Raw genomic sequence first — 27,914 nt, 5'->3', positions numbered from 1 at the left:
CCCCCCCCCCCCCCCCCAAACAACCCAAAACCGCCCGAATTTGCCCCAAAACGCCTGGGGGTGATGATGATGTCACTGATGATGTCACCGATGATGTCACTTCTGCTTGGGAGGGGGCCTGGGGGGAGGGGCAGATCAGTCACGTGACATCCCCCCCCCCAGTAACTCCCAGTTCGCTCCCAGTAACCCCCAGTTCCCTCCCAGTCAGTCCCAGTTCCCCCCCCCAGTCAGTCCCAGTACTTCCCAGTAACTCCCAGTTCCCCCCCAGTACTTCCCAGTAACTCCCAGTTTCCCCCCAGTCCCTCCCAGTAACTCCCAATTCCCCCCCAATCCCTCCCAGTCAATCCCAGTCCTTCCCAGTAACTCCCAGTTCCCCCCCAGTAACCCCCAGTTCCCCCCCGTTTCCTCCCAGTAACTCCCAGTTCCCACCAGTAACCCCCAGTTTCCCCCCAGTAACCCCCAATTCCCCCCCAATCCCTCCCAGTCAATCCCAGTCCTTCCCAGTTCCCCCCCACTCCCTCCCAGTCAATCCCAGTAACTCCCAGTTCCCCCCCAGTTCCCTCCCAGTTCCCCCCCAGTTACTCCCAGTAACTCCCAGTTTCCCCCAATCCCTCCCAGTAACTCCCAATTCCCCCCCCAATCCCTTCCAGTCAATCCCAGTCCTTCCCAGTAACTCCCAGTTCCCCCCCCAATCCCTCCCAGTCAATCCCAGTAACTCCCAGTAACTCCCAGTTCCCTCCCAGACCCTTCACAGCCCATCCCAGTACCTTCCCAGTCTATCCCAGTCCCTCCCACTTTCCCCCAATCCCATCCCAGTCCCTCCCAGTCTGTCCCAGTGCTCCCAGTTCCTGGTACACGCCGATCAACAGCACGTGGTCCCAGTCCCTCCCAGTATATCCCAATCCCCTCCCAGTATATCCCAGTTACTCCCAATACCCTCCCAATCCCCTCCCAGTCCATCCCAGTCCCTCCCAGTGCCCCCCAATTCCCTCCCAGTCCATCCCAGTCCCTCCCAGTGTCCCCCAATCCCCTCCCAGTCCATCCCAGTCCCTCCCAGTGCCCCCCAATTCCCTCCCAGTCCATCCCAGTCCCTCCCAGTGTCCCCCAATCCCCTCCCAGTCCATCCCAGTCCCTCCCAGTGCCCCCCAATCCCCTCCCAGTCCATCCCAGTCCCTCCCAGTGCCCCCCAATCCCCTCCCAGTCCATCCCAGTCCCTCCCAGTGCCCCCCAATTCCCTCCCAGTCCATCCCAGTCCCTCCCAGTGCCCCCCAATCCCCTCCCAGTCCCATCCCAGTTCCCCCACAGTCCATCCTTGTTCTCCCCAATCCCCTCCCAGTCTATCCCAGTCCCCTCCCAGTCCATCCCAGTCCCCCCCAATCCCCTCCCAGTCTATCCCAGTCCCCTCCCAGTCCATCCCAGTCCCCTCCCAGTCCATCCCAGTCCCCCCCAATCCCCTCCCAGTCTATCCCAGTTCCCTCCCAGTCTATCCCAGTTCCCTCCCAGTCTATCCCAGTTCTCCCCAATCCCCTCCCAGTCTATCCCAGTCTATCCCAGTTCCCTCCCAGTCTATCCCAGTCCCCCCCATTTCCCTCCCAGTCCCCCCCACTTCCCTCCCAGTCTATCCCAGTCCCTCCCAATCCCCTCCCAGTCTATCCCAGTCCCTCCCATCCGCTCCCAGTTCCCTCTAAGTCTGTCCCAGTCCCCTCCCAGTCCATCCCAGTCCCTCCCATTTTCCTTCCATCCACTCCCAGTCTTTCCCAGTCCCTCCCAGTCCATCCCAGTCCCCCCCAATCCCCTCCCAGTCCCTCCCAGTCTATCCCAGTCCCCCCCAATCCCCTCCCAGTCCATCCCATTTTCCTTCCATCCGCTCCCAGTCTATCCCAGTCCCTCCCAGTCTCCTCCACTCCCCTCCCAGTCCCTCCCACTCTATCCCAATCCCCTCCCAGTCTATCCCAGTCCCCCCCCATTTCCCTCCCAGTCCATCCCAGTCCCCCCAGGGCACCTCCTCATCCACTCCCAGTATATCCCAGTCCCTCCCAGTATATCCCAGTCCCTCCCAATCCCCTCCCAGTCTATCCCAGTCCCTCCCAGTATATCCCAGTATGCCCCATTCCCAGGCGAACTGCATCGACTTGATGGCGCCGGCCGAGTTGGTGTTTCCCAGTCCCTCCCAGTATATCCCAGTCCCTCTCAATCCCCTCCCAGTATATCCCAGTCCCTCCCAGTATATCCCAGTATGCCCCATTCCCAGGCAAACTGCATCGACTCGAAGGCACCGGCCAAGCTGGTGTTTCCCAGTCCCTTCCAATCCCTCCCAGTCCCTCCCAGTATATCCCAGTCCCTCCCAGTATATCCCAATCCCCTCCCAGTATATCCCAATCCCCTCCCAGTATATCCCAGTATGCCCCATTCCCAGGCAAACTGCATCGACTCGAAGGCACCGGCCAAGCTGGTGTTTCCCAGTCCCTTTCAATCCCCTCCCAGTATATCCCAGTCCCTCCCAGTATATCCCAGTCCCTCCCAGTATATCCCAGTATGCCCCATTCCCAGGCGAACTGCATCGACTCGAAGGCGCCGGCCGAGTTGGTGTTTCCCAGTCCCCTCCCAGTCCCTCCCAATCCCCTCCCAGTCCATCCCAGTCCCCCCCAGTCACCTCCCCATCCACTCCCAGTCTATCCCAGTGCCTCCCAGTCCATCCCAGTACCGGTAGACGCCGACCACCAGCGCGTGGTCCCTCTCGTAGGGCTCCAGCGTGAGCTGCTCCTGCGGCTTCATCCGCTCCGAGGCCATTTTCCGCACCTCCCCCGCAAACACCGCCTCGGCCGGCGCCGTCGAGTCGATGCAGTTCGCCTGCAAGGGATACTGGGATATACTGGGAGGGACTGGGATAGACTGGGAGGGGATTGGGAGGGACTGGGATATACTGGGAGGGACTGGGAGGGGATTGGAAGGGACTGGGAGGGGATTGGGAAACACCAACTCGGCCGGCGCCTTCGAGTCGATGCAGTTCGCCTGGGAATGGGGCATACTGGGATATACTGGGAGGGACTGGGATAGACTGGGAGGGGATTGGGAGGGACTGGGATATACTGGGAGGGGATTGGGAGGGTCTGGGAGGGGATTGGGAAACACCAACTCGGCCGGCGCCGTCAAGTCGATGCAGTTCGCCTGGGAATGGGGCATACTGGGATATACTGGGAGGGACTGGGATATATTGGGAGGGACTGGGATATACTGGAAGGGACTGAGAGGGGACTGGGAAACACCAGCTTGGCCGGTGCCTTCGAGTCGATGCAGTTTGCCTGGGAATGGGGCATACTGGGATATACTGGGAGTGACTGGGATAGACTGGGAGGGACTAGGATAGACTGGGAGGGGATTGGGAGGGACTGGGATATACTGGGAGGGACTGGGAGGGGATTGGAAGGGACTGGGAGGGGATTGGGAAACACCAACTCGGCCGGCGCCGTCGAGTCGATGCAGTTCACCTGGGAATGGGGCATACTGGGATATACTGGGAGGGACTGGGATATACTGGGAGGGGATTGGGAGGGACTGGGATATACTGGGAGGGACTGGGAGGGGATTGGGAGGGACTGGGAGGGGACTGGGAAACACCAACTCGGCCGGCGCCGTCGAGTCGATGCAGTTCGCCTGCAAGGGATACTGGGATATACTGGGAGGGACTGGGATAGACTGGGAGGGACTGGGAGGGGACTGGAAGGGACTGGGAGGGGACTGGGAAACACCAGCTTGGCCGGTGCCATCGAGTCGATGCAGTTTGCCTGGGAATGGGGCATACTGGGATATACTGGGAGGGACTGGGATAGACTGGGAGGGGATTGGGAGGGACTGGGATATACTGGGAGGGACTGGGAGGGGATTGGGAAACACCAACTCGGCCGGCGCCTGGCGCCTTCGAGTCGATGCAGTTCACTTGGGAATGGGGCATACTGGGATATACTGGGAGGGGATTGGGAGGGACTGGGATATACTGGGAGGGACTGGGAGGGGATTGGAAGGGACTGGGAGGGGATTGGGAAACACCAACTCGGCCGGCGCCATCGAGTCGATGCAGTTCACTTGGGAATGGGGCATACTGGGATATACTGGGAGGGACTGGGATATACTGGGAGGGGATTGGGAGGGACTGGGATATACTGTGAGGGGATTGGAAGGGACTGGGAGGGGATTGGGAAACACCAACTCGGCCGGCGCCATCGAGTCGATGCAGTTTGCCTGGGAATGGGGCATACTGGGATATACTGGGAGGGACTGGGATAGACTGGGAGGGACTGGGATAGACTGGGAGGGAACTGGGATAGACTGGGAGGGAACTGGGATAGACTGGGAGGGAACTGGGATAGACTGGGAGGGAACTGGGAGGGAACTGGGATGGACTGGGAGGGAACTGGGATAGACTGGGAGGGAACTGGGACAGGACCGGGAGGGAACTGGGATGGGATTGGGGAGGACTTTGATATACTGGGAGGGGATTGGGAGGGACTGGGAGGGGATCCGTACTGATCCATACTGGTTTATACTGGTCTGTACTGGTTTATACTGGTCCGTACTGGTTTATACTGGTCCGTACTGGTTTATACTGGTCCGTACTGGTTTATACTGGTCCGTACTGGTGGTTACCTTGATGGAGATGACGAAGTGCCCCCCGTTGCGCAGGAAGTTGTGGGCGTTGAGGGCGACGATTCGCGTCTGGTCGGGCTGGGCCACGTCCGCAAAGATGACGTCAACCATCCCTGAGAATGGGGAGAAACACCCACATCCGGCACCCGCCACCCAAAACGGCCGGAAACGGCCCAAAAACACACCCGGGAGAGCAGAAACGCCAAAAAACGGCCCAAAAACGCCAAAAAACGGCCCAAAAACGCCAAAAGTCGGCCCAAAAACGCCAAAAGTCGGCCCAAAAACGCCAAAAGTCGGCCCAAAAACGCTTAAAAATGGCCCAAAAACGCCAAAAGTCGGCCCAAAAATGCCCCCAAAAAACGCCCCCAAAAAACGCCCCCAAAAAACGCCCCCAAAAAACGCCCCCAAACCTGCCAAAAAACGGCCCAAACCTGCCAAAAAACGGCCCAAACCTGCCAAAAAACGGCCCAAACCTGCCAAAAAACGCCCAAATGATGCTAAAAAACGCCCAAAAGATGCCAAAAAACGGCCCAAAGATGCCAAAAAACGGCCCAAAGATGCCAAAAAACGGCCCAAAGATGCCAAAAAACGGCCCAAACCTGCCAAAAAACGCCCCAAAGATGCCAAAAAAGGGCCCAAACCTGAAAAAAACGCCCCAAACCTGCCAAAAAACGGCCCAAACCTGCCAAAAAACGGCCCAAACCTGCCAAAAAACGGCCCAAACCTGCCAAAAAACGGCCAAAAGATGCTAAAAAATGGCCCAAAGATGCCAAAAAACGCCAAACCTGCCAAAAAACGCCCCAAACCTGCCAAAAAACGCCCCAAACCTGCCAAAAAACGCCCCAAACCTGCCAAAAAACGCCCCAAAAAACACCCCAAACCTGCCAAAAAACGGCCCAAAGATGCCAAAAAAGGGCCCAAAGATGCCAAAAAAGGGCCCAAACCTGCCAAAAAACGCCCAAAAATTGCTAAAAAACGGCTCAAAGTTGCCAAAAAACGGCCCAAAACTGCCAAAAAACGGTCCAAAATGCCCAGAAAACACCACAAGGGAGCCCAAAAACGTTAAAAAACAGCCCAAAAAGTCCACCAGGGAGACCAAGAACGTAAAAAAACGGCCCAAAAATGTCAAAAAATGCCAAAAAACGCCCCAAAAATGCTAAAAAATGCCCCAAAAACTCCACCAGGGAGCCCAAAAACGCTAAAAAATGACCCAAAAAACACCCCAAAATTCTCCAAAAACTCCACCAGCGTGTCCAAAAATGCCAAAAAACGCCTGAAAACGCCCCAAAAACTCCCCCAGCACGTCCAAAAATGCCAAAAAACGGCTGAAAACGCCCCAAAAACTCCACCAGCATGTCCAAAAATGCCAAAAAACGCCTGAAAACGCCCCAAAAACTCCACCAGCGAGTCCAAAAATGCCAAAAAACGCCTGAAAACGCCCCAAAAACTCCACCAGCGAGTCCAAAAATGCCAAAAAACGCCTGAAAACGCCCCAAAAACTCCACCAGCGTGTCCAAAAATGCCAATAAACGCCCCAAAAACTCCACCAGCGAGTCCAAAAATGCCAAAAAACGCCTGAAAACGCCCCAAAAACTCCACCAGCGTGTCCAAAAATGCCAAAAAACGCCTGAAAACACCCCAAAAACTCCACCAGCGAGTCCAAAAATGCCAAAAAACACCTGAAAACGCCCCAAAAACTTTACCAGCGAGTCCAAAAATGCCAAAAAACGCCTGAAAATGCCCCAAACGCTCCACCAGCGAGTCCAAAAATGCCAAAAAACGCCTAAAAACGCCCCAAAAACTCCACCAGTGCATCCTAACATGCCAAAAAACGCCTGAAAACGCCCCAAAAACTCCACCAGCGCGTCGAAAAATGCCAAAAACGCCTGAAAACGCCCCAAAAACTTTACCAGCGTGTCCAAAGATGCCAAAAAACGCCTGAAAACGCCCCCAAAAACTCCACCAGCGTGTCCAAAAATGCCAATAAACGCCCCAAAAACTCCACCAGCGAGTCAAAAAATGCCAAAAACGCCTGAAAACGCCCCAAAAACTCCACCAGCGCGTCCAAAAATGCCAAAAAACGCCTAAAAACGTCCGAAAAACTCCACCAGCACGTTCAAAAATGCCAAAAAACGACCCAAAAACTCCACCAGCGTGTCCATAAATGCCAAAAAACGCCTGAAAACGCCCCAAAAACTCCACCAGCGTGTCCAAAGATGCCAAAAAACGCCCCAAAACGCCCCAAAAACTCCACCAGCGTGTCCAAAAATGCCAAAAAACGCCTGAAAACGCCCCAAAAACTCCACCAGTGTGTCCAAAAATGCCAAAAAACGCCTGAAAACGCCCCAAAAACTCCACCAGCGTGTCCAAAAATGCCAAAAAACGCCTGAAAACGCCCCAAAAACTCCACCAGCGTGTCCAAAAATGCCAAAAAACGCCCCAAAACGCCCCCAAAACTCCACCAGTGTGTCCTAACATGCCAAAAAACGCCTGAAAACGCCCCAAAAACTCCACCAGCGTGTCCAAAAATGCCAATAAACGCCCCAAAAACTCCACCAGCGAGTCCAAAAATGCCAAAAAACGCCTGAAAACGCCCCAAAAACTCCCCCAGCGAGTCCAAAAATGCCAAAAAACGCCTGAAAACGCCCCAAAAACTCCACCAGCATGTCCAAAAATGCCAAAAAACGCCCGAAAACGCCCCAAAAACTCCACCAGCGAGTCAAAAAATGCCAAAAAACGCCTGAAAACGCCCCAAAAACTCCACAAGCGTGTCCAAAAATGCCAAAAAACGCCTGAAAACGCCCCAAAAACTCCACCAGCGAGTCCAAAAATGCCAAAAAACGCCTGAAAACGCCCCAAAAAATTTACCAGCGAGTCCAAAAATGCCAAAAAACGCCTGAAAACGCCCCAAAAACTTTACCAGCGAGTCCAAAAATGCCAAAAAACGCCTGAAAACGCCCCAAACGCTCCACCAGCGAGTCCAAAGATGCCAAAAAACGCCCGAAAACGCCCCAAAAACTCCACCAGCGAGTCCAAAAATGCCAAAAAACGCCCGAAAACGCCCCAAAAACTCCACCAGTGGTTCCAAAAATGCCAATAAACGCCCCAAAACGCCCCAAAAACTCCACCAGCGTGTCCAAAAGTGCCAAAAAACGCCTGAAAACGCCCCAAAAACTCCCCCAGCGTGTCCAAAAGTGCCAAAGAACGCCCCAAAAACGCCCCCAAAACCCCCCTGAGATGCCTCCAAACCTTCTCCAAGCACCCCAAGAAGCCCCAAACCCATGTCCCCTCATGTCCCCTGATGTCCCCATTGTCCCCATGTCCCCATTGTCCCCATTGTCCCCATTGTCCCCGTACCGACGAGCATGCGGTACTTGTGGGGGTGCCGCGCGTCCTCGATGACGGGGATGACGTTGGTCCTTTTCTTGGCCACGTTGATGAGGTCGCGGCCCGAACGGTGGGAAAACTCCACGGCGTAGACCAGGCCCTCCTGGGGACATCGGGGACATTGTCACCCATGGGGTCCCAAACCCCATGGGGACATCCCCATGGGCTCCCAGTGACACCCCCATGTCCCCAAACCCCATGGGGACGTCCCCAAAGAACCTCAAGAACCTTCTCAAGAACATGAAGGTGTCACCTCCAAGTTGTCCCCAAGGCCTTGGTGACCCCGTCCCCACATCCTCAAACCCCAGGACCCCATATAATGTCCCCAAGGGCTCACAGTGTCACCCCATGTCCCCAACCCCATGGGGACATCCCCACAGGCTCCTGGTGTCACCCCCATGTCCCCAAACCCCATGGGGATGTCCCCATAGAACCTCAAGGACCTTCTCAAGAACATGACGGTGTCACCTCCAAGTTGTCCCCAAGGCCTTGGTGACCCCATCCCCATGTCCCCAAACGCCACGGAATGTCCCCATGGGCTCCCAGTGTCACCCCCATGTCCCCAAACCCCATGGGGACGTTCCCAAAGAACCCCAAGAACCTTCTCAAGAACATGAAGGTGCCACCTCCAAGTTGTCCCCAAGGCCTTGGTGACCCCATCCCCGTGTCCCCAAACCCCATGGGGACGTTCCCAAAGAACCTCAAGGACCTTCTCAAGAACATGAAGGTGTCACCTCCAAGTTGTCCCCAAGGCCTTGGTGACCCCGTCCCTATGTCCCCAAACCCCATGGGGACGTCCCCAAAGAACCTCAAGGACCTTCTCAAGAACATGAAGGTGTCACCTCCAAGTTGTCCCCAAGGCCTTGGTGACCCCATCCCCATGTCCCCAAACCCCATGGGGACGTCCCCAAAGAACCTCAAGAACCTTCTCAAGAACATGAAGGTGCCACCTCCAAGTTGTCCCCAAGGCCTTGGTGACCCCGTCCCTATGTCCCCAAACCCCATGGGGACGTCCCCAAAGAACATGAAGGACCTTCTCAAGAACATGAAGGTGTCACCTCCAAGTTGTCCCCAAGGCCTTGGTGACCCCGTCCCCACATCCTCAAACCCCAGGACTCCATATAATGTCACCAAGGGCTCACAGTGTCACCCCATGTCCCCAAACCCCATGGGGACGTCCCCAAAGAACCTCAAGGACCTTCTCAAGAACATGAAGGTGCCACCTCCAAGTTGTCCCCAAGGCCTTGGTGACCCCATCCCCATGTCCCCAAACCCCACAGAATGTCCCCATGGGCTCCCAGTGTCACCCCCATGTCCCCAAACCCCATGGGGACGTCCCCAAAGAACCTCAAGAACCTTCTCAAGAACATGAAGGTGTCACCTCCAAGTTGTCCCCAAGGCCTTGGTGACCCCATCCCCATGTCCCCAAACCCCATGGGGACGTCCCCAAAGAACCTCAAGGACCTTCTCAAGAACATGATGGTGTCACCTCCAAGTTGTCCCCAAGGTCTTGGTGACCCCATCCCCATGTCCCCAAACCCCATGGGGACTTTCCCAAAGAACCTCAAGGACCTTCTCCTGAACATGAAGGTGTCACCTCCAAGTTGTCCCCAAGGCCTTGGTGACCCCATCCCCATGTCCCCAAACCCATGGGGACATCCCCAAAGAACCTCAAGAACCTTCACAAGAACATGAAGGTGACACCTCCAAGTTGTCCCCAAGGCCTTGGTGACCCCATCCCCATGTCCCCAAACCCATGGGGACATCCCCAAAGAACCTCAAGGACCTTCTCAAGAACATGAAGGTGCCACCTCCAAGTTGTCCCCAAGGTCTTGGTGACCCCATCCCCATGTCTCAAACCCCATGGGGACGTCCCCAAAGAACCTCAAGGACCTTCTCAAGAACATGAAGGTGTCACCTCCAAGTTGTCCCCAAGTCCTTGGTGACCCCGTCCCCATGTCCCCAAACCCCATGGGGACGTCTCCAAGGAATACCAAGGACCTTCTCAAGAACATGAAGGTGTCACCTCCAAGTTGTCCCCAAGGCCTTGGTGACCCCGTCCCCATGTCCTCAAACCCCAGGACCCAATATAATGTCCCCAAGGGCTCACAGTGTCCCCCCATGTCCCCAAACCCCATGGGGACGTCCCCATAGAACCTCAAGGACCTTCTCAAGAACATGAAGGTGGCACCTCCAAGGTGTCCCCAAGGCCTTGGTGACCCCATCCCCATGTCCCCAAACCCCATGGGGACGTCCCCAAAGAACCTCAAGGACCTTCTCAAGAACATGAAGGTGTCACCTCCAAGTTGTCCCCAAGGCCTTGGTGACCCCGTCGCCATGTCCCCAAACCCCAGGACCCCATATAATGTCCCCAAGGGCTCACAGTGTCACCCCCATGTCCCCAAACCCCATGGGGACGTCCCCATAGAACCTCAAGAACCTTCTCAAGAACATGACGGTGTCACATCCAAGTTGTCCCCAAGGCCTTGGTGACCCCATCGCCATGTCCCCAAACCCCATGGAATGTCCCCATGGGCTCCCAGTGGCACCACCGTGTCCCCAAACCCCATGGGGACGTCCCCAAAGAACCTCAAGGACCTTCTCAAGAACATGAAGGTGCCACCTCCAAGTTGTCCCCAAGGCCTTGGTGACCCCGTCCCCACATCCTCAAACCCCAGGACCCAATATAATGTCCCCAAGGGCTCACAGTGTCCCCCCATGTCCCAAACCCCATGGGGACGTTCCCAAAGAACCTCAAGAACCTTCTCAAGAACATGAAGGTGTCACCTCCAAGTTGTCCCCAAGGCCTTGGTGACCCCGTCCCCACATCCTCAAACCCCAGGACTCCATATAATGTCACCAAGGGCTCACAGTGTCACCCCCATGTCCCAAACCCCATGGGGACATCCCCACAGGCTCCTGGTGTCACCCCCATGTCCCCAAACTCCATGGGGACGTCCCCAAAGAACCTCAAGGACCTTCTCAAGAACATGAAGGTGTCACCTCCAAGTTGTCCCCAAGGCCTTGGTGACCCCGTCCCTATGTCCCCAAACCCCATGGGGACGTCCCCAAAGAACCTCAAGGACCTTCTCAAGAACATGAAGGTGCCACCTCCAAGTCATCCCCAAGGCCTTGGTGACCCCATCCCCATGTCCCCAAACCCCACGGAATGTCCCCATGGGCTCCCAGTGACACCCCCATGTCCCCAAACCCCATGGGGACGTCCCCATAGAACCTCAAGAACCTTCTCAAGAACATGATGGTGTCACCTCCAAGTTGTCCCCAAGGCCTTGGTGACCCCGTCCCCATGTCCCCAAACCCCATGGGGACGTCCCCAAAGAACCTCAAGGACCTTCTCAAGAACATGAAGGTGTCACCTCCAAGTTGTCCCCAAGGCCTTGGTGACCCCATCCCCATGTCCCCAAACCCCATGGGGACGTTCCCAAAGAACCTCAAGGACCTTCTCAAGAACATGAAGGTGTCACCTCCAAGTTGTCCCCAAGGCCTTGGTGACCCCGTCCCCATGTCCCCAAACCCCATGGGGACGTCCCCAAAGAACCTCAAGGACCTTCTCAAGAACATGAAGGTGTCACCTCCAAGTTGTCCCCAAGGTCTTGGTGACCCCATCCCCGTGTCCCCAAACCCCAGGACCCAATATAATGTCCCCAAGGGCTCACAGTGTCCCCCCATGTCCCCAAACCCCATGGGGACGTCCCCAACGAACCTCAAGAACCTTCTCAAGAACATGAAGGTGCCACCTCCAAGTTGTCCCCAAGGCCTTGGTGACCCCGTCCCCACATCCTCAAACCCCAGGACTCCATATAATGTCACCAAGGGCTCACAGTGTCACCCCCATGTCCCAAACCCCATGGGGACATCCCCACAGGCTCCTGGTGTCACCCCCATGTCCCCAAACCCCATGGGGACGTCCCCAAAGAACATCAAGAACCTTCTCAAGAACATGAAGGTGCCACCTCCAAGTTGTCCCCAAGGCCTTGGTGACCCCATCCCCATGTCCCCAAACCCCATGGGGACGTCCCCAAAGAACCTCAAGGACCTTCTCAAGAACATGAAGGTGTCACCTCCAAGTTGTCCCCAAGGCCTTGGTGACCCCATCCCCATGTCCCCAAACCCCATGGGGACGTCCCCAAAGAACCTCAAGAACCTTCTCAAGAACATGAAGGTGCCACCTCCAAGTTGTCCCCAAGGCCTTGGTGACCCCGTCCCCACATCCTCAAACCCCAGGACCCAATATAATGTCCCCAAGGGCTCACAGTGTCCCCCCATGTCCCCAAACCCCATGGGGACGTCCCCAAAGAACCTCAAGGACCTTCTCAAGAACATGAAGGTGTCACCTCCAAGTTGTCCCCAAGGCCTTGGTGACCCCGTCCCCACATCCTCAAACCCCAGGACCCCATATAATGTCCCCAAGGGCTCACAGTGTCACCCCATGTCCCCAACCCCATGGGGACATCCCCACAGGCTCCTGGTGTCACCCCCATGTCCCCAAACCCCATGGGGACATCCCCAAAGAACCTCAAGAACCTTGTCAAGAACATGAAGGTGTCACCTCCAAGTTGTCCCCAAGGCCTTGGTGACCCCATCCCCATGTCCCCAAACCCCATGGGGACGTCCCCAAAGAACCTCAAGGACCTTCTCAAGAACATGAAGGTGTCACCTCCAAGTTGTCCCCAAGGCCTTGGTGACCCCATTCCCACGTCCCCAAACCCCACGGAATGTCCCCATGGGCTCCCGGTGACACCCCCATATCCCCAAACCCCATGGGGACGTCCCCAAAGAACCTCAAGGACCTTCTCAAGAACATGAAGGTGTCACCTCCAAGTTGTCCCCAAGGCCTTGGTGACCCCATCCCCATGTCCCCAAACCCCATGGGGACGTTCCCAAAGAACCTCAAGAACCTTCTCAAGAACATGAAGGTGTCACCTCCAAGTTGTCCCCAAGGCCTTGGTGACCCCATCCCCGTGTCCCCAAACCCCATGGAATGTCCCCATGGGCTCTCAGTGGCACCACCGTGTCCCCAAACCCCATGGGGACGTCCCCAAAGACCCCAAGGACCTTCTCAAGAACACGAAGGTGCCACCTCCCCATTGTCCCCAAGGGGTGGTGACCCCGTTTGTCCCCACTCACCGGCCCCACGATGTCGGCCACGTGTGACACCGTTGTCCCCGAGGCCGCCCCCAGGTACAGGACCTTGGACCCGGGTCCCATGTGGATCTGGTCGATGCCACCCAGGATGGCAGCGGCGAGTTTGGACCTGAAGGGGTTCCAGGCACGATATTCCACCTTTGTGTCACCTTCCTGGGGACAGGGACATCAGGGACATGTCACATGGGGTCCCACAACCTCCCAGTGTCGCCCAGTGCCACCAGTTCCCCTTCCCACTGCTCCCAGTATGAGATCTGAGAAGGTTTTCATGGGGCCTTCAAGGTTGGTGACACCCCCTGGGGACATTTCAGTGTCCTAGGGACACTCGGGGACATTGGGGACATGTCACCTGATGTCACATGGATTCTCTGAACCTCCCAGTGTCACCCAGTGCCACCAGTTCCATATCCCAGTGCTCCCAGTATGGGACCTGAGAAGGTTCTGGTGGTGCCTTCAAGGTTGGTGATACATCCTGGGGACATCCCAGTGTCCTGGGGACACTTGGGGACACGTCACTTGACGTCACATGGATTCTCTGAACCTCCCAGTGTCACCCAGTGCCACCAGTTCCCCTTCCCACTGCTCCCAGTATGGGATCTGAGAAGGTCCTGGTGGTGTCCCCAAGGTTGGTGCCACCTCCTGGGGACACGTCACTTGACGTCACATGGATTCTCTGAACCTCCCAGTGTCGCCCAGTGCCACCAGTTCCCCTTCCCACTGCTCCCAGTATGAGATCTGAGAAGGTTTTCATGGGGCCTTCAAGGTTGGTGACACCCCCTGGGGACATTTCAGTGTCCTAGGGACACTCGGGGACATCGGGGACATGTCACCTGATGTCACATGGATTCCCTGAACCTCCCAGTGTCGCCCAGTGCCACCAGTTCCCCTTCCCACTGCTCCAAGTATGAGATCTGAGAAGGTTTTCATGGGGCCTTCAAGGTTGGTGACACCCCCTGGGGACATTGTGTCCTAGGGACACTCGGGAATATCGGGGACATGTCACCTGATGTCACATGGATTCTCTGAACCTCCCAGTGTCACCCAGTGCCACCAGTTCCATATCCCAGTGCTCCCAGTATGGGATCTGAGAAGGTTCTGGTGGTGTCCCCAAGGTTGGTGCCACCTCCTGGGGACACTTGGGGACACGTCACTTGACGTTACATGGATTCTCTGAACCTCCCAGTGTCACCCAGTGCCACCAGTTCCATATCCCAGTGCTCCCAGTATGGGATCTGAGAAGGTTCTGGTGGTGCCTTCAAGGTTGGTGACATCTCCTGGGGACATCTCAGTGTCCTGCGGACACTTGGGGACACGTCACTTGACGTCACATGGATTCTCTGAACCTCCCAGTGTCACCCAGTGCCACCAGTTCCATATCCCAGTGCTCCCAGTATGGGATCTGAGAAGGTTCTGATGGTGCCTTCAAGGTTGGTGACATCTCCTGGGGACATCTCAGTGTCCTGGGGACACTTGGGGACACGTCACTTGATGTCACATGGATTCTCTGAACCTCCCCGTGTCACCCAGTGCCACCAGTTCCATATCCCAGTGCTCCCAGTATGGGATCTGAGAAGGTTCTGGTGGTGCCTTCAAGGTTGGTGATACACCCTGGGGACATCTCAGTGTCCTGGGGACACTTGGGGACACGTCACTTGACGTCACATGGATTCTCTGAACCTCCCCGTGTCACCCAGTGCCACCAGTTCCATATCCCAGTGCTCCCAGTATGGGATCTGAGAAGGTTCTGGTGGTGCCTTCAAGGTTGGTGACATCTCCTGGGGACATCTCAGTGTCCTGGGGACACTTGGGGACACGTCACTTGACGTCACATGGATTCTCTGAACCTCCCAGTGTCACCCAGTGCCAGCAGTTCCATATCCCAGTGCTCCCAGTATGGGATCTGAGAAGGTCCTGGTGGTGCCTTCAAGGTTGGTGCCACCTCCTGGGGACATCTCAGTGTCCTGGGGACACTTGGGGACACGTCACTTGACGTCACATGGATTCTCTGAACCTCCCTGTGTCACCCAGTGCCACCAGTTCCATATCCCAGTGCTCCCAGTATGGGATCTGAGAAGGTTCTGGTGGTGCCTTCAAGGTTGGTGACATCTCCTGGGGACATCTCAGTGTCCTGGGGACACTTGGGGACACGTCACTTGATGTCACATGGATTCTCTGAACCTCCCAGTGTCACCCAGTGCCACCAGTTCCATATCCCAGTGCTCCCAGTATGGGATCTGAGAAGGTTCTGGTGGTGCCTTCAAGGTTGGTGACATCTCCTGGGGACATCTCAAGTGTCCTGGGGACACTTGGGGACACGTCACTTGACGTCACATGGATTCTCTGAACCTCCCAGTGTCACCCAGTGCCACCAGTTCCATATCCCAGTGCTCCCAGTATGGGATCTGAGAAGGTTCTGGTGGTGTCCCCAAGGTTGGTGCCACCTCCTGGGGACACGTCACTTGACGTCACATGGATTCTCTGAACCTCCCAGTGTCGCCCAGTGCCACCAGTTCCCCTTCCCACTGCTCCCAGTATGAGATCTGAGAAGGTTTTCATGGGGCCTTCAAGGTTGGTGACACCCCCTGGGGACATTTCAGTGTCCTAGGGACACTCGGGGACATCGGGGACATGTCACCTGATGTCACATGGACTCCCTGAACCTCCCAGTGTCGCCCAGTGCCACCAGTTCCCCTTCCCACTGCTCCCAGTATGAGATCTGAGAAGGTTTTCATGGGGCCTTCAAGGTTGGTGACACCCCCTGGGGACATTTCAGTGTCCTAGGGACACTCGGGGACATCGGGGACATGTCACCTGATGTCACATGGATTCCCTGAACCTCCCAGTGTCGCCCAGTGCCACCAGTTCCCCTTCCCACTGCTCCCAGTATGAGATCTGAGAAGGTTTTCATGGGGCCTTCAAGGTTGGTGACACCCCCTGGGGACATTTCTGTGTCCTAGGGACACTCGGGGACATTGGGGACATGTCACCTGATGTCACATGGATTCTCTGAACCTCCCAGTGTCACCCAGTGCCACCAGTTCCATATCCCAGTGCCCCCAGTATGGGATCTGAGAAGGTTCTGGTGGTGCCTTCAAGGTTGGTGACATCTCCTGGGGACATCTCAGTGTCCTGGGGACACTTGGGGACACGTCACTTGATGTCACATGGATTCTCTGAACCTCCCCGTGTCACCCAGTGCCACCAGTTCCATATCCCAGTGCTCCCAGTATGGGATCTGAGAAGGTTCTGGTGGTGTCCCCAAGGTTGGTGCCACCTCCTGGGGACACTTGGGGACACGTCACTTGACGTCACATGGATTCTCTGAACCTCCCAGTGTCACCCAGTGCCACCAGTTCCATATCCCAGTGCCCCCAGTATGGGATCTGAGAAGGTTCTGGTGGTGCCTTCAAGGTTGGTGACATCTCCTGGGGACATCTCAGTGTCCTGGGGACACTTGGGGACACGTCACTTGATGTCACATGGATTCTCTGAACCTCCCCGTGTCACCCAGTGCCACCAGTTCCATATCCCAGTGCCCCCAGTATGGGATCTGAGAAGGTTCTGGTGGTGCCTTCAAGGTTGGTGACATCTCCTGGGGACATCTCAGTGTCCTGGGGACACTTGGGGACACGTCACTTGACGTCACATGGATTCTCTGAACCTCCCCGTGTCACCCAGTGCCACCAGTTCCATATCCCAGTGCTCCCAGTATGGGATCTGAGAAGGTTCTGGTGGTGCCTTCAAGGTTGGTGATACACCCTGGGGACATCTCAGTGTCCTGGGGACACTTGGGGACACGTCACTTGACGTCACATGGATTCTCTGAACCTCCCCGTGTCACCCAGTGCCACCAGTTCCATATCCCAGTGCTCCCAGTATGGGATCTGAGAAGGTTCTGGTGGTGCCTTCAAGGTTGGTGACATCTCCTGGGGACATCTCAGTGTCCTGGGGACACTTGGGGACACGTCACTTGATGTCACATGAATTCTCTGAACCTCCCAGTGTCACCCAGTGCCACCAGTTCCATATCCCAGTGCTCCCAGTATGGGACCTGAGGTCCCACTGGTGTCCCCAACGCTGGTGGCCCCTCCCAGTGCCACCAGTGTCACCTCCCAGTTACCCCTGGCAGCCCCCAAGCAGCTCTCCCAGTGCTCACCAGTGCCTCCCAGTGCCTTTCCAGTCCCTCCCAGTTCCCCCCCGTCCCTTCCCAGTTACCCCCAGTCACCTCTTAACCTTTCCCAGTCCCTCCCAGTTACCCCCAGTACCCCCCATGTACTCCCAGTTCCCTCCCAGTTACTCCCAGTTGCCCCCAGTTACTCCCAGTTGCCAATTAACCTTCTCCACCTCCCTCCCAGTTACCCCCAGTCCCTCCCAGTTACCCCCAGTCCCTTCCCAGTTACCCCCAGTCACCTCTTAACCTTTCCCAGTCCCTCCCAGTTACCCCCAGTACCCCCCCAGTCCCTTCCCAGTTACCCCCAGTCACCTCTTAACCTTTCCCAGTCCCTCCCAGTTACCCCCAGTACGCCCCATGTACTCCCAGTTCCCTCCCAGTTACTCCCAGTTGCCCCCAGTTACTCCCAGTTGCCAATTAACCTTCTCCACCTCCTTCCCAGTTATCCCCAGTTCCTCCCAGTTACCCCCAGGCCCTCCCAGTTACCCCCAGTACCCCCCCAGTTACCCCCAGTACCCCCCCAGTCCCTTTCCAGTTACCCCCAGTCACCTCTTAACCTTTCCCAGTCCCTCCCAGTTGCCCCCAGTAGCCCCCCAGTCCCTTCCCAGTTACCCCCAGTCACCTCTTAACCTTTCCCAGTCCCTCCCAGTTGCCCCCAGTGCCCCCCCAGTCCCTTCCCAGTTACCCCCAGTCACCCCTTAACCTTTCCCAGTCCCTCCCAGTTACTCCCAGTCCCCCCCATGTACTCCCAGTTCCCTCCCAGTTACTCCCAGTTGCCCCCAGTTACTCCCAGTTGCCAATTAACCTTCTCCACCTCCCTCCCAGTTACCCCCAGTCCCTCCCAGTTACCCCCAGTAGCCCCCCAGTCCCTTCCCAGTTACACCCAGTCCCCTCTTAACCCTTCCCAGTCCCTCCCAGTTACCCCCAGTACCCCCCCAGTCCCTTCCCAGTTACCCCCAGTCACCTCTTAACCTTTCCCAGTCCCTCCCAGTTGCCCCCAGTCCCTTCCCAGTTACCCCCAGTCCCTCCCAGTTACCCCCAGTACCCCCCCAGTCCCTCCCAGTTACCCCCAGTCACCTCTTAACCTTTCCCAGTCCCTCCCAGTTACCCCCAGTACCCCCCATGTACTCCCAGTTCCCTCCCAGTTACTCCCAGTTGCCAATTAACCTTCTCCACCTCCCTCCCAGTTACCCCCAGTCCCTCCCAGTTACCCCCAGTACCCCCCCAGTCCCTTCCCAGTTACCCCCAGTCACCCCTTAACCTTTCCCAATCCCTCCCAGTTGCCCCCAGTCCCCCCCATGTACTCCCAGTTCCCTCCCAGTTACTCCCAGTTGCCCCCAGTTACTCCCAGTTGCCAATTAACCTTCTCCACCTCCCTCCCAGTTACCCCCAGTCCCTCCCAGTTACCCCCAATTCCCCCCCCAGCCCCTCCCAGTTACCCCCAGTACCCCCCAGTCCCTTCCCAGTTACCCCCAGTCCCCTCTTAACCCTTCCCAGTCCCTCCCAGTTACCCCCAGTACCCCCCCAGTCCCTTCCCAGTTACCCCCAGTCACCTCTTAACCTTTCCCAGTCCCTCCCAGTTGCCCCCAGTCCCTTCCCAGTTACCCCCAGTCCCTCCCAGTTACCCCCAGTACCCCCCCCAGTCCCTTCCCAGTTACCCCCAGTCACCTCTTAACCTTTCCCAGTCCCTCCCAGTCACACCCAGTACCCCCCCAGTCCCTCCCAGTTACCCCCAGTCACCTCTTAACCTTTCCCAGTCCCTCCCAGTTACCCCCAGTACCCCCCATGTACTCCCAGTTCCCTCCCAGTTACTCCCAGTTGCCAATTAACCTTCTCCACCTCCCTCCCAGTTACCCCCAGTCCCTCCCAGTTACCCCCAGTACCCCCCCAGTCCCTTCCCAGTTACCCCCAGTCACCCCTTAACCTTTCCCAGTCCCTCCCAGTTACCCCCAGTCCCCTCCATGTACTCCCAGTTCCCTCCCAGTTACTCCCAGTTGCCCCCAGTTACTCCCAGTTGCCAATTAACCTTTTCCACCTCCCTCCCAGTTACCCCCAGTCCCTCCCAGTTACCCCCAGTACCCCCCCAGTCCCTTCCCAGTTACCCCCAGTCACCCCTTAACCTTTCCCAGTCCCTCCCAGTTACCCCCAGTCCCCTCCATGTACTCCCAGTTCCCTCCCAGTTACTCCCAGTTGCCCCCAGTTACTCCCAGTTGCCAATTAACCTTTTCCACCTCCCTCCCAGTTACCCGCAGTCCCTCCCAGTTACCCCCAGTACCCCCCCAGTCCCTTCCCAGTTACCCCCAGTCACCTCTTAACCTTTCCCAGTCCCTCCCAGTTGCCCCCAGTACCCCCCCAGTCCCTTCCCAGTTACCCCCAGTCCCCTCTTAACCCTTCCCAGTCCCTCCCAGTTACCCCCAGTACCCCCCCAGTCCCTTCCCAGTTACCCCCAGTCACCTCTTAACCTTTCCCAGTCCCTCCCAGTTACTCCCAGTCCCCACCATGTACTCCCAGTTACCTCCCAGTTACTCCCAGTTGCCCCCAGTTACTCCCAGTTGCCAATTAACCTTCTCCACCTCCCTCCCAGTTACCCCCAGTCCCTCCCAGTTACCCCCAATTCCCCCCCCAGTCCCTTCCAGTTACCCCCAGTACCCCCCCAGTCCCTTTCCAGTTACCCCCAGTCACCTCTTAACCCTTCCCAGTCCCTCCCAGTTACCCCCAGTACCCCCCCAGTCGCTTCCCAGTTACCCCCAAGTCACCTCTTAACCTTTCCCAGTCCCTCCCAGTTCCCCCCAGTCCCTTCCCAGTTACCCCCAGTCACCCCTTAACCTTTCCCAGTCCCTCCCAGTTACCCCCAGTCCCCCCCATGTACTCCCAGTTCCCTCCCAGTTACTCCCAGTTGCCCCCAGTTACTCCCAGTTGCCAATTAACCTTCTCCACCTCCCTCACAGTTACCCCCAGTCCCTCCCAGTTACCCCCAATTCCCCCCCCAGCCCCTCCCAGTTACCCCCAGTACCCCCCCAGTCCCTTCCCAGTTACCCCCAGTCACCTCTTAACCTTTCCATGTCCCTCCCAGTTGCCCCCAGTACCCCCCAGTCCCTTCCCAATCTCTTCCCAGTCCCTCCCGCTACAAACCAGTATAAACCAGTATAAACCAGTATAAACCAGTATAAACCAGTATAAACCAGTACCTCCACGCTGATCCTCTTCTCCCCGTACACCGACTCCCCGGGCACCAGGTTCCGCGTCACCAGCGCATCCTCGCGGCCCCTCACAATGAACACGCCTGCCCAGTACAGACCAGTTCAAACCAGTTCAAACCAGTTGCCCCCCAACTAGCTCCCAGTCACCCCCCAGTTATCCCCCTCCCACCCCAGTTCAATCCCAGTGCCTCCCAGTTAAGCTCTGAGGCCTCCCAGTTACCCTCTGACCACTCCCAGTGCCTCCCAGTTCATCCCAGTTACCAAACCAGTTCAAGCCCAGTTACACCCAGTGCCTCCCAGTTACCCCCACACTTCAATCCCAGTTACCCCAGTTACCCCAGTTCCCACCCCAGTTACCCCCAGTGCCTCCCAGTTAATCCCAGTTACCCCAGTTCCCACCCCACTTCAATCCCAGTTACCCCCAGTTCATCCCAGTTCCCAATCTAGTTCAATCCCAGTTACCCCCAGTGCTTCCCAGTTCATCCCAGTTATCCCCCCCAGTTCATCCCAAATCCTCCCAGTGACTCCCAGTTCCCCCCCAGTTCCTCCCAATTATCCCCAGTGCCTCCCACTTCCCTCCCAGTTCATCCCAGTTCCCCTCCAGCACCTCCCAGTTCCCCCCCAGTGCCTCCCAGTTCCCTCCCAGTTCATCCCAGTTCCCTCCCAGTTCATCCCCATTGTCCCCCAGTTCCCTGCAGTTCCCCCCAGTTCATCCCAGTTCCCCCCAGTTCATCCCAGTTCCCTCCCAGTTCATCTCAAATCCCCCCAGTGCCTCCCAGTTCCCTCCCAGTTCATCCCAGTCCCCCCCAGTGCCTCTCAGTTCATCCCCATTTCCCCCCAGTTCATCCCAGTTCCCCCCAGTGCCTCCCAATTCCCTCCCAGTTCATCCCAGTGCCTCCCAGTTCATCCCCATTGTCCCCCAGTCCCCCGCAGTTCCCCCCCAGTTCATCCCAGTTCCCTCCCAGTCCCCCCCAGTTCATCTCAAATCCCCCCAGTGCCTCCCAGTTCATCCCAGTTCATCCCAGTTCCCCCCAGTGCCTCCCAGTTCCCTCCCAGTTCATCCCCATTGTCCCCCAGTCCCCTGCAGTTCCCCCCCAGTGCCTCCCAGTTCCCTCCCAGTTCATCCCAGTTCCCCCCCAGTGCCTCCCAGTTCATCCCCATTTCCCCCCAGTCCCTTGCAGTTCCCCCCCAGTTCATCCCAGTCCCTCCCAGTTCCCTCCCAGTTACCCCCCATTTCCCTCCCAGCCCCTCCCAGTTCATCCCAGTTCCCCCCCAGTTCATCCCAGTTCCCTCCCAGTTCCCTCCCAGTCCCCCCCAGCACCTCCCAGTTCCCTCCCAGTCCCCCCGCCCAGTCCCTCCCAGTTCATCCCAGCTCCCTCCCAGTTCCCCCCAGTTCATCCCAGTTCATCCCAGTCCCCCCCCAGCACCTCCCAGTTCCCACCCAGTCCCTCCCAGCTCCCTCCCAGCTCCCCCCAGTCCCTCCCAGTTCATCCCAGTCCCTCCCAGTTCATCCCAGTCTCTCCCAGTTCATCCCAGCCTCTCCCAGTTCATCCCAGTCCCTCCCAGTTCATCCCAGTCCCTCCCAGTTCATCCCAGTACCCTGGTGCCGATGCGGCTCCACCGTCACTTTGCGTCCCCCCTTGAAGCCACCGCGTCCCCCCCGGCCCCGGGGGGTGGAGCCTCGGTGGGCGGGGCCTCCGCGGGCGGGGCCTCCGCGGCCACGCCCCCCGGCCATGCCCCCCCGGCCCCGCGGGCCACCTGTGGATACTGGGGTTACTGGGAGGGGAACTGGGGTTACTGGGAAGGACTGGGAGGGCAACTGGAGTTACTGGGAGGGACTGGGAGGGGAACTGGAGTTACTGGAGAGGAACTGGGAGGGGAACTGGGGTTACTGGGAGGGACTGGGAGGGGAACTGGGGTTACTGGGAGGGACTGGGAGGGGAACTGGGAGGGGACTGGGGTTACTGGTGGGGGGAAATGGGGTTACTGGGAGGGAATGGGGTTACTGGGAGGGAATGGGAGGGGAACTGGGGTTACTGGGAGGGACTGGGAGGGCAACTGGGGTTACTGGGAGGGACTGGGAGGGCAACTGGGGTTACTGGGAGGGACTGGGAGGGCAACTGGGGTTACTGGGAGGGACTGGGAGGGCAACTGGGGTTACTGGGAGGGACTGGGAGGGCAACTGGGGTTACTGGGAGGGACTGGGAGGGCAACTGGGGTTACTGGGAGGGACTGGGAGGGGAACTGGGAGGGGACTGGGGTTACTGGTGGGGGGAAATGGGGTTACTGGGAGGGATTGGGAGGGGAACTGGGGTTACTGGGAGGGACTGGGAGGGGAACTGGGGTTACTGGGAAGGGGGGAATGGGGGGGAATGGGGTTACTGGGAGGGACTGGGAGGGGAACTGGAGTTACTGGGAGGGACTGGGAGGGGAACTGGGGTTACTGGGAGGGACTGGGAGGGGAACTGGGGTTACTGGGAGGGACTGGGAGGGGAACTGGGGTTACTGGGAGGGACTGGGAGGGGAACTGGGGTTACTGGGAGGGACTGGGAGGGGAACTGGGGTTACTGGGAGGGGAACTGGGGGGGAGCTGGGGGGTGGAACTGGGAGGTAAATGGGAGGCACTGGGGGGAACTGGGATGAACTGGGAGGGACTGGGAAGGACTGGGAAGGACTGGGAAGGGAACCGGGATTACTGGAAGAGAACTGGGAAGAGGAATGGGGGTAACTGGTCATACTGGGAGGGGCTACTGGGAGCACTGGGAGGGGGAATAGGGATAACTGGTCATACTGGGAAAGACAATGGAGATAACTGGTTGTACTGGGAGGGCTTACTGGGAGCACTGGGAGAGGGAATGGGGGTAACTGGTCATACTGGGAGCACTGGGAAGGGGAATGGGGGTAACTGGTCATACTGGGAAAGACAATGGAGATAACTGGTTGTACTGGGAAGGGTTACTGGGAGCACTGGGAGAGGGAATGGGGTTACTGGTCATACTGGGAGGGGTTACTGGGAGCACTGGGAAGAGGAATGGGGGTAACTGGTCATACTGGGAGGGACTGGAAAGGAGAATGGGGGTAACTGGTCATACTGGGAACACTGGGAAGGGGAATGGGGATAACTGGTCATACTGGGAGGGGTTACTGGGAGGGACTGGAAAGAAGAATGGGGGTAACTGGTCATACTGGGAGGGGTTACTGGGAGCACTGGGAAGGGGAATGGGGTTACTGGTCATACTGGGAGGGGTTACTGGGAGCACTGGGAAGGGGAATGGGGTTACTGGTCATACTGGGAGGGGTTACTGGGAGGGACTGGAAAGGAGAATGGGGGTAACTGGTCATACTGGGAAAGACAATGGAGACAACTGGTTGTACTGGGAAGGGTTACTGGGAGCACTGGGAAGGGGAATGGGGTTACTGGTCATACTGGGAGGGGTTACTGGGAGGGACTGGAAAGAAGAATGGGGGTAACTGGTCATACTGGGAGGGGTTACTGGGAGCACTGGGAAGGGGAATGGGGTTACTGGTCATACTGGGAGGGGTTACTGGGAGCACTGGGAAGGGGAATGGGGTTACTGGTCATACTGGGAGGGGTTACTGGGAGCACTGGGAAGGGGAATGGGGTTACTGGTCATACTGGGAGGGGTTACTGGGAGCACTGGGAAGGGGAATGGGGTTACTGGTCATACTGGGAGGGGTTACTGGGAGGGACTGGAAAGGAGAATGGGGGTAACTGGTCATACTGGGAGCACTGGGAAAGGGAATGGGGGTAACTGGTCATACTGGGAAAGGGAATGGGGGTAACTGGTCATACTGGGAAGGGTTACTGGGAGCACTGGGGGAGGGAATGGGGTTACTGGTCATACTGGGAGGGGTAACTAGTCATACTGGGAGCACTGGGAAGGGGAATGGGGGTAACTGGTCATACTGGGAGCACTGGGAAGGGGAATGGGGGTAACTGGTCATACTGGGAGGGGTTACTGGTCATACTGGGAGCACTGGGAAGGGGAATGGGGGTAACTGGTCATACTGGGAAAGACAATGGAGACAACTGGTTGTACTGGGAGGGGCTACTGGGAGCACTGGGAAGGGGAATGGGGTTACTGGTCATACTGGGAGGGGTTACTGGTCATACTGGGAGGGGTTACTGGTCATACTGGGAGCCCACTCACCTCGGCCGCCCCGGAAGCCACCGCGTCCCCCCCGGGGGCTGAACCCTGTGAAACTGGTGTGAACTGGGAGCACTGGGACAAACTGGGACAGGCCCAGTAACCCCAGTAACCCCCTCCCCACCTCCCAGTAACTCCCAGTAACCTCCCAGTTACCCCCAGTAACCTCCCAGTAACCTCCCAGTAACCCCCTGACCACCTCCCAGTAACTCCCAGTAACCTCCCAGTTACCCCCAGTAACCTCCCAGTAACTCCCAGTAACCCCTTCCCCGCCTCCCAGTAACTCCCAGTAACCTCCCAGTTACCCCCAGTAACCTCCCAGTAACTCCCAGTAACTCCAGTAACCCCCTCCCCGCCTCCCAGTAACTCCCAGTAAACTCCCAGTTACCCCCAGTAACCTCCCAGTAACCCCTTCCCCACCTCCCAGTAACTCCCAGTAACTCCCAGTAACCCCCTGACCACCTCCCAGTAACTCCCAGTTACCCCCTGACCACCTCCCAGTAACTCCCAGTAACTCCCAGTAACCCCTTCCCCGCCTCCCAGTAACTCCCAGTAACCTCCCAGTTACCCCCAGTAACCTCCCAGTAACTCCCAGTAACTCCAGTAACCCCCTCCCCGCCTCCCAGTAACTCCCAGTAACCTCCCAGTAACCTCCCAGTAACCCCCTGACCACCTCCCAGTAAGTCCCAGTAACTCCCAGTAACCCCTTTTCCATCTCCCAGTAACTCCCAGTAACCTCCCAGTTACCCCCAGTAACCTCCCAGTAACTCCCAGTAACTACCTGACCACCTCCCAGTAACTCCCAGTAACCCCTTTTCCATCTCCCAGTAACTCCCAGTTACCCCCAGTAACCTCCCAGTATGTCCCAATCCCACCCAGTAAACCCCAGTTCCCTCCCAGTAAACCCCCCAGTAGCTCCCAGTAACCTCCCAGTTACAGCCCCTGGGCTCCCAGTTACCCCCAGTAACCTCCCAGTATATCCCAGTCCCTCCCAGTGACCCCCAGTAATGCCCAAATAACCTCCAGTAACTCCCATTAACTCCCAGTAACCTCCCAGTATCCCCCCATTAACTCCCAGTAACCTCCCAGTATCCCCCCATTAACTCCCAGTATCCCCCTATTAATTCCCAGTAACCTCCCAGTATCCCCCCACTAACTCCCAGTATCCCCCAGAAACCTCCAGTCCCTCCCAACCCCATCCCAGTATATCCCAGTATAACCCAGTACCCCCCCAGTCCCATCCCAGTGCATCCCAATTCCCCTCCAGCTCCCTCCCAGTCCCTCCCAGTTCATCCCAGTCCCTCCCAGTTCATCCCAGTGCCCCCCAATCTTATCCCAGTTCCCCCAACTCCCTCCCAGTTCAACCCAGTGGCCCCAGTTCATCCCAGTCCCTCCCAGTCTCCCCCAGTTCATCCCAGTCCATCCCAGTTCACCCCAGTCTAACCCCCAGTCCCTCCCAGTTCATCCCAGTTCCCTCCCAGTTCACCCCAGTTCCCTCCCAGTCTATCCCCCAGTCCATCCCAGTTCACCCCAGCCCATCCCAGTCCATCCCAGTTCCCTCCCAGTTCATCCCAGTCTATTCCCCAGTCCCTCCCAGTTCATCCCAGTTCACCCCAGTCCATCCCCCAGTCCATCCCAGTCCATCCCAGTCCCTCCCAGTCCCTCCCAGTCCATCTCCCAGTCCATCCCAGTTCCCTCCCAGTTCATCCCAGTCTACTCCCCAGTTCCCTCCCAGTCCATCCCAGTTCACCCCAGTCTATCCCCCAGTCCATCCCAGTCCCTCCCAGTTCATTCCAGTCCCTCCCAGTCCATCCCAGTTCCCCCCCAGTTCACCCCCAGTTCACCCCCCAGCCCACTCCAGTTCATCCCAGTTCCCTCCCAGTCCATCCCAGTTCCCTCCCAGTTCATCCCAGTCTATTCCCCAGTTCCCTCCCAGTCCATCCCAGTCCACCCCAGTCTATCCCCCAGTCCATCCCAGTCCCTCCCAGTTCATTCCAGTCCATCCCAGTCCATCCCAGTTCCCCCCCAGTTCACCCCCCAGCCCACTCCAGTTCATCCCAGTTCCCTCCCAGTCCATCCCAGTTCCCTCCCAGTCTATCCCCCAGTCCATCCCAGTTCCCTCCCAGTTCATCCCAGTTCCCTCCCAATCCATCCCAGTTCACCCCAGTCTATCCCCCAGTTCACCCCAGTCTATCCCCCAGTTCACCCCAGTCTATCCCCCAGTTCACCCCAGTCTATCCCCCAGTCCCTCCCAGTTCACCCCAGTCCCTCCCAGTCCATCCCAGTTCATCCCAGTCTATCCACCAGTCCATCCCAATTAATCCCAATTCATCCCAGTTCCCTCCCAGTCCATCCCAGTTCCCCCCCAGTTCATCCCAGTTCCCCCCCAGTTCATCCCAGTTCCCTCCCAGTTCATCCCAGTTCCCTCCCAGTCCCTCCTAGTCCATCCCAGTCTATTCCCCAGTCCCTCCCAGTTCATCCCAGTTCACCCCAGTCGATCCCCCAGTCCATCCCAGTTCACCCCAGTCCATCCCAGTTCCCCCCCAGTTCACCCCCAGTTCATCCCCCAGCCCACTCCAGTTCATCCCAGTTCATCCCAGTTCATCCCAGTTCATCCCAGTCCATCCCAGTCCCTCCCAGCCCATCCCAGTCCCTCCCAGTTCATCCCAGTTCACCCCAGTCCATCCCAGTCCCTTCCCAGTTCACCCCAGTCCCTCCCAGTCCCTCCCAGTCCACCCCATTCTATCCCCCAGTCCATCCCAGTTAATCCCAGTTCATCCCAGTTCCCTCCCAGTTCATCCCAGTCCCTCCCAGTTCACCCCAGTCCATCCCCCAGTCCATCCCAGTTCCCTCCCAGTCCATCCCCCAGTCCATCCCAGTCGATCCCAGTCCCTCCCAGTTCACCCCCAGTCTATCCCACAATCCCTCCCAGTTCCCTCCCAGTTCCCCCCAGTCCTCCCAGTCCCTCCAGTCCCCCCCAGTATATCCCAGTTCATCCCAGTTCACCCCACCAGGCCTCATCCCGCCGTTCACTCCACGCGGGTCCACACGCGTCGCTATCACCCCCCCCACCGGAACCGGAAACACCACCTCACGCCCCGCCCATTCCCTGGCAACGCGCATACACCGCCTCTCCCCCCGACGTCACCGCCCCGCCCACGACCGGGCGGAAGTGCT

At 57.7% G+C, this 27,914-nt stretch overlaps 1 protein-coding gene across 1 annotated transcript; it reads right to left on the bottom strand.

Annotated features, from left to right (window-relative positions):
* On the bottom strand, positions 1-27,875 carry FBL (fibrillarin). The gene is made up of 9 exons (XM_065044025.1): positions 27,749-27,875; positions 24,741-24,785; positions 22,168-22,326; positions 20,557-20,651; positions 13,180-13,350; positions 8,002-8,134; positions 4,645-4,757; positions 2,705-2,850; positions 1-118 (listed from the first exon to the last, which is right to left on the bottom strand). The coding sequence occupies exons 1-9, from the start codon at positions 27,858-27,860 to the stop codon at positions 97-99; spliced, it is 996 nt and encodes a 331-aa protein (XP_064900097.1). The 5' UTR covers positions 27,861-27,875; the 3' UTR covers positions 1-96.
* Positions 27,876-27,914: the final 39 nt, after the last annotated feature.

This window comes from Columba livia, chromosome 31 (assembly GCF_036013475.1).
Source record: "Columba livia isolate bColLiv1 breed racing homer chromosome 31, bColLiv1.pat.W.v2, whole genome shotgun sequence".
Classification (NCBI taxonomy): Eukaryota; Metazoa; Chordata; class Aves; order Columbiformes; family Columbidae; genus Columba; species Columba livia.
Note: the sequence above shows the minus strand (reverse complement) of the source record. Positions and strands in the feature narration are given on the sequence as shown.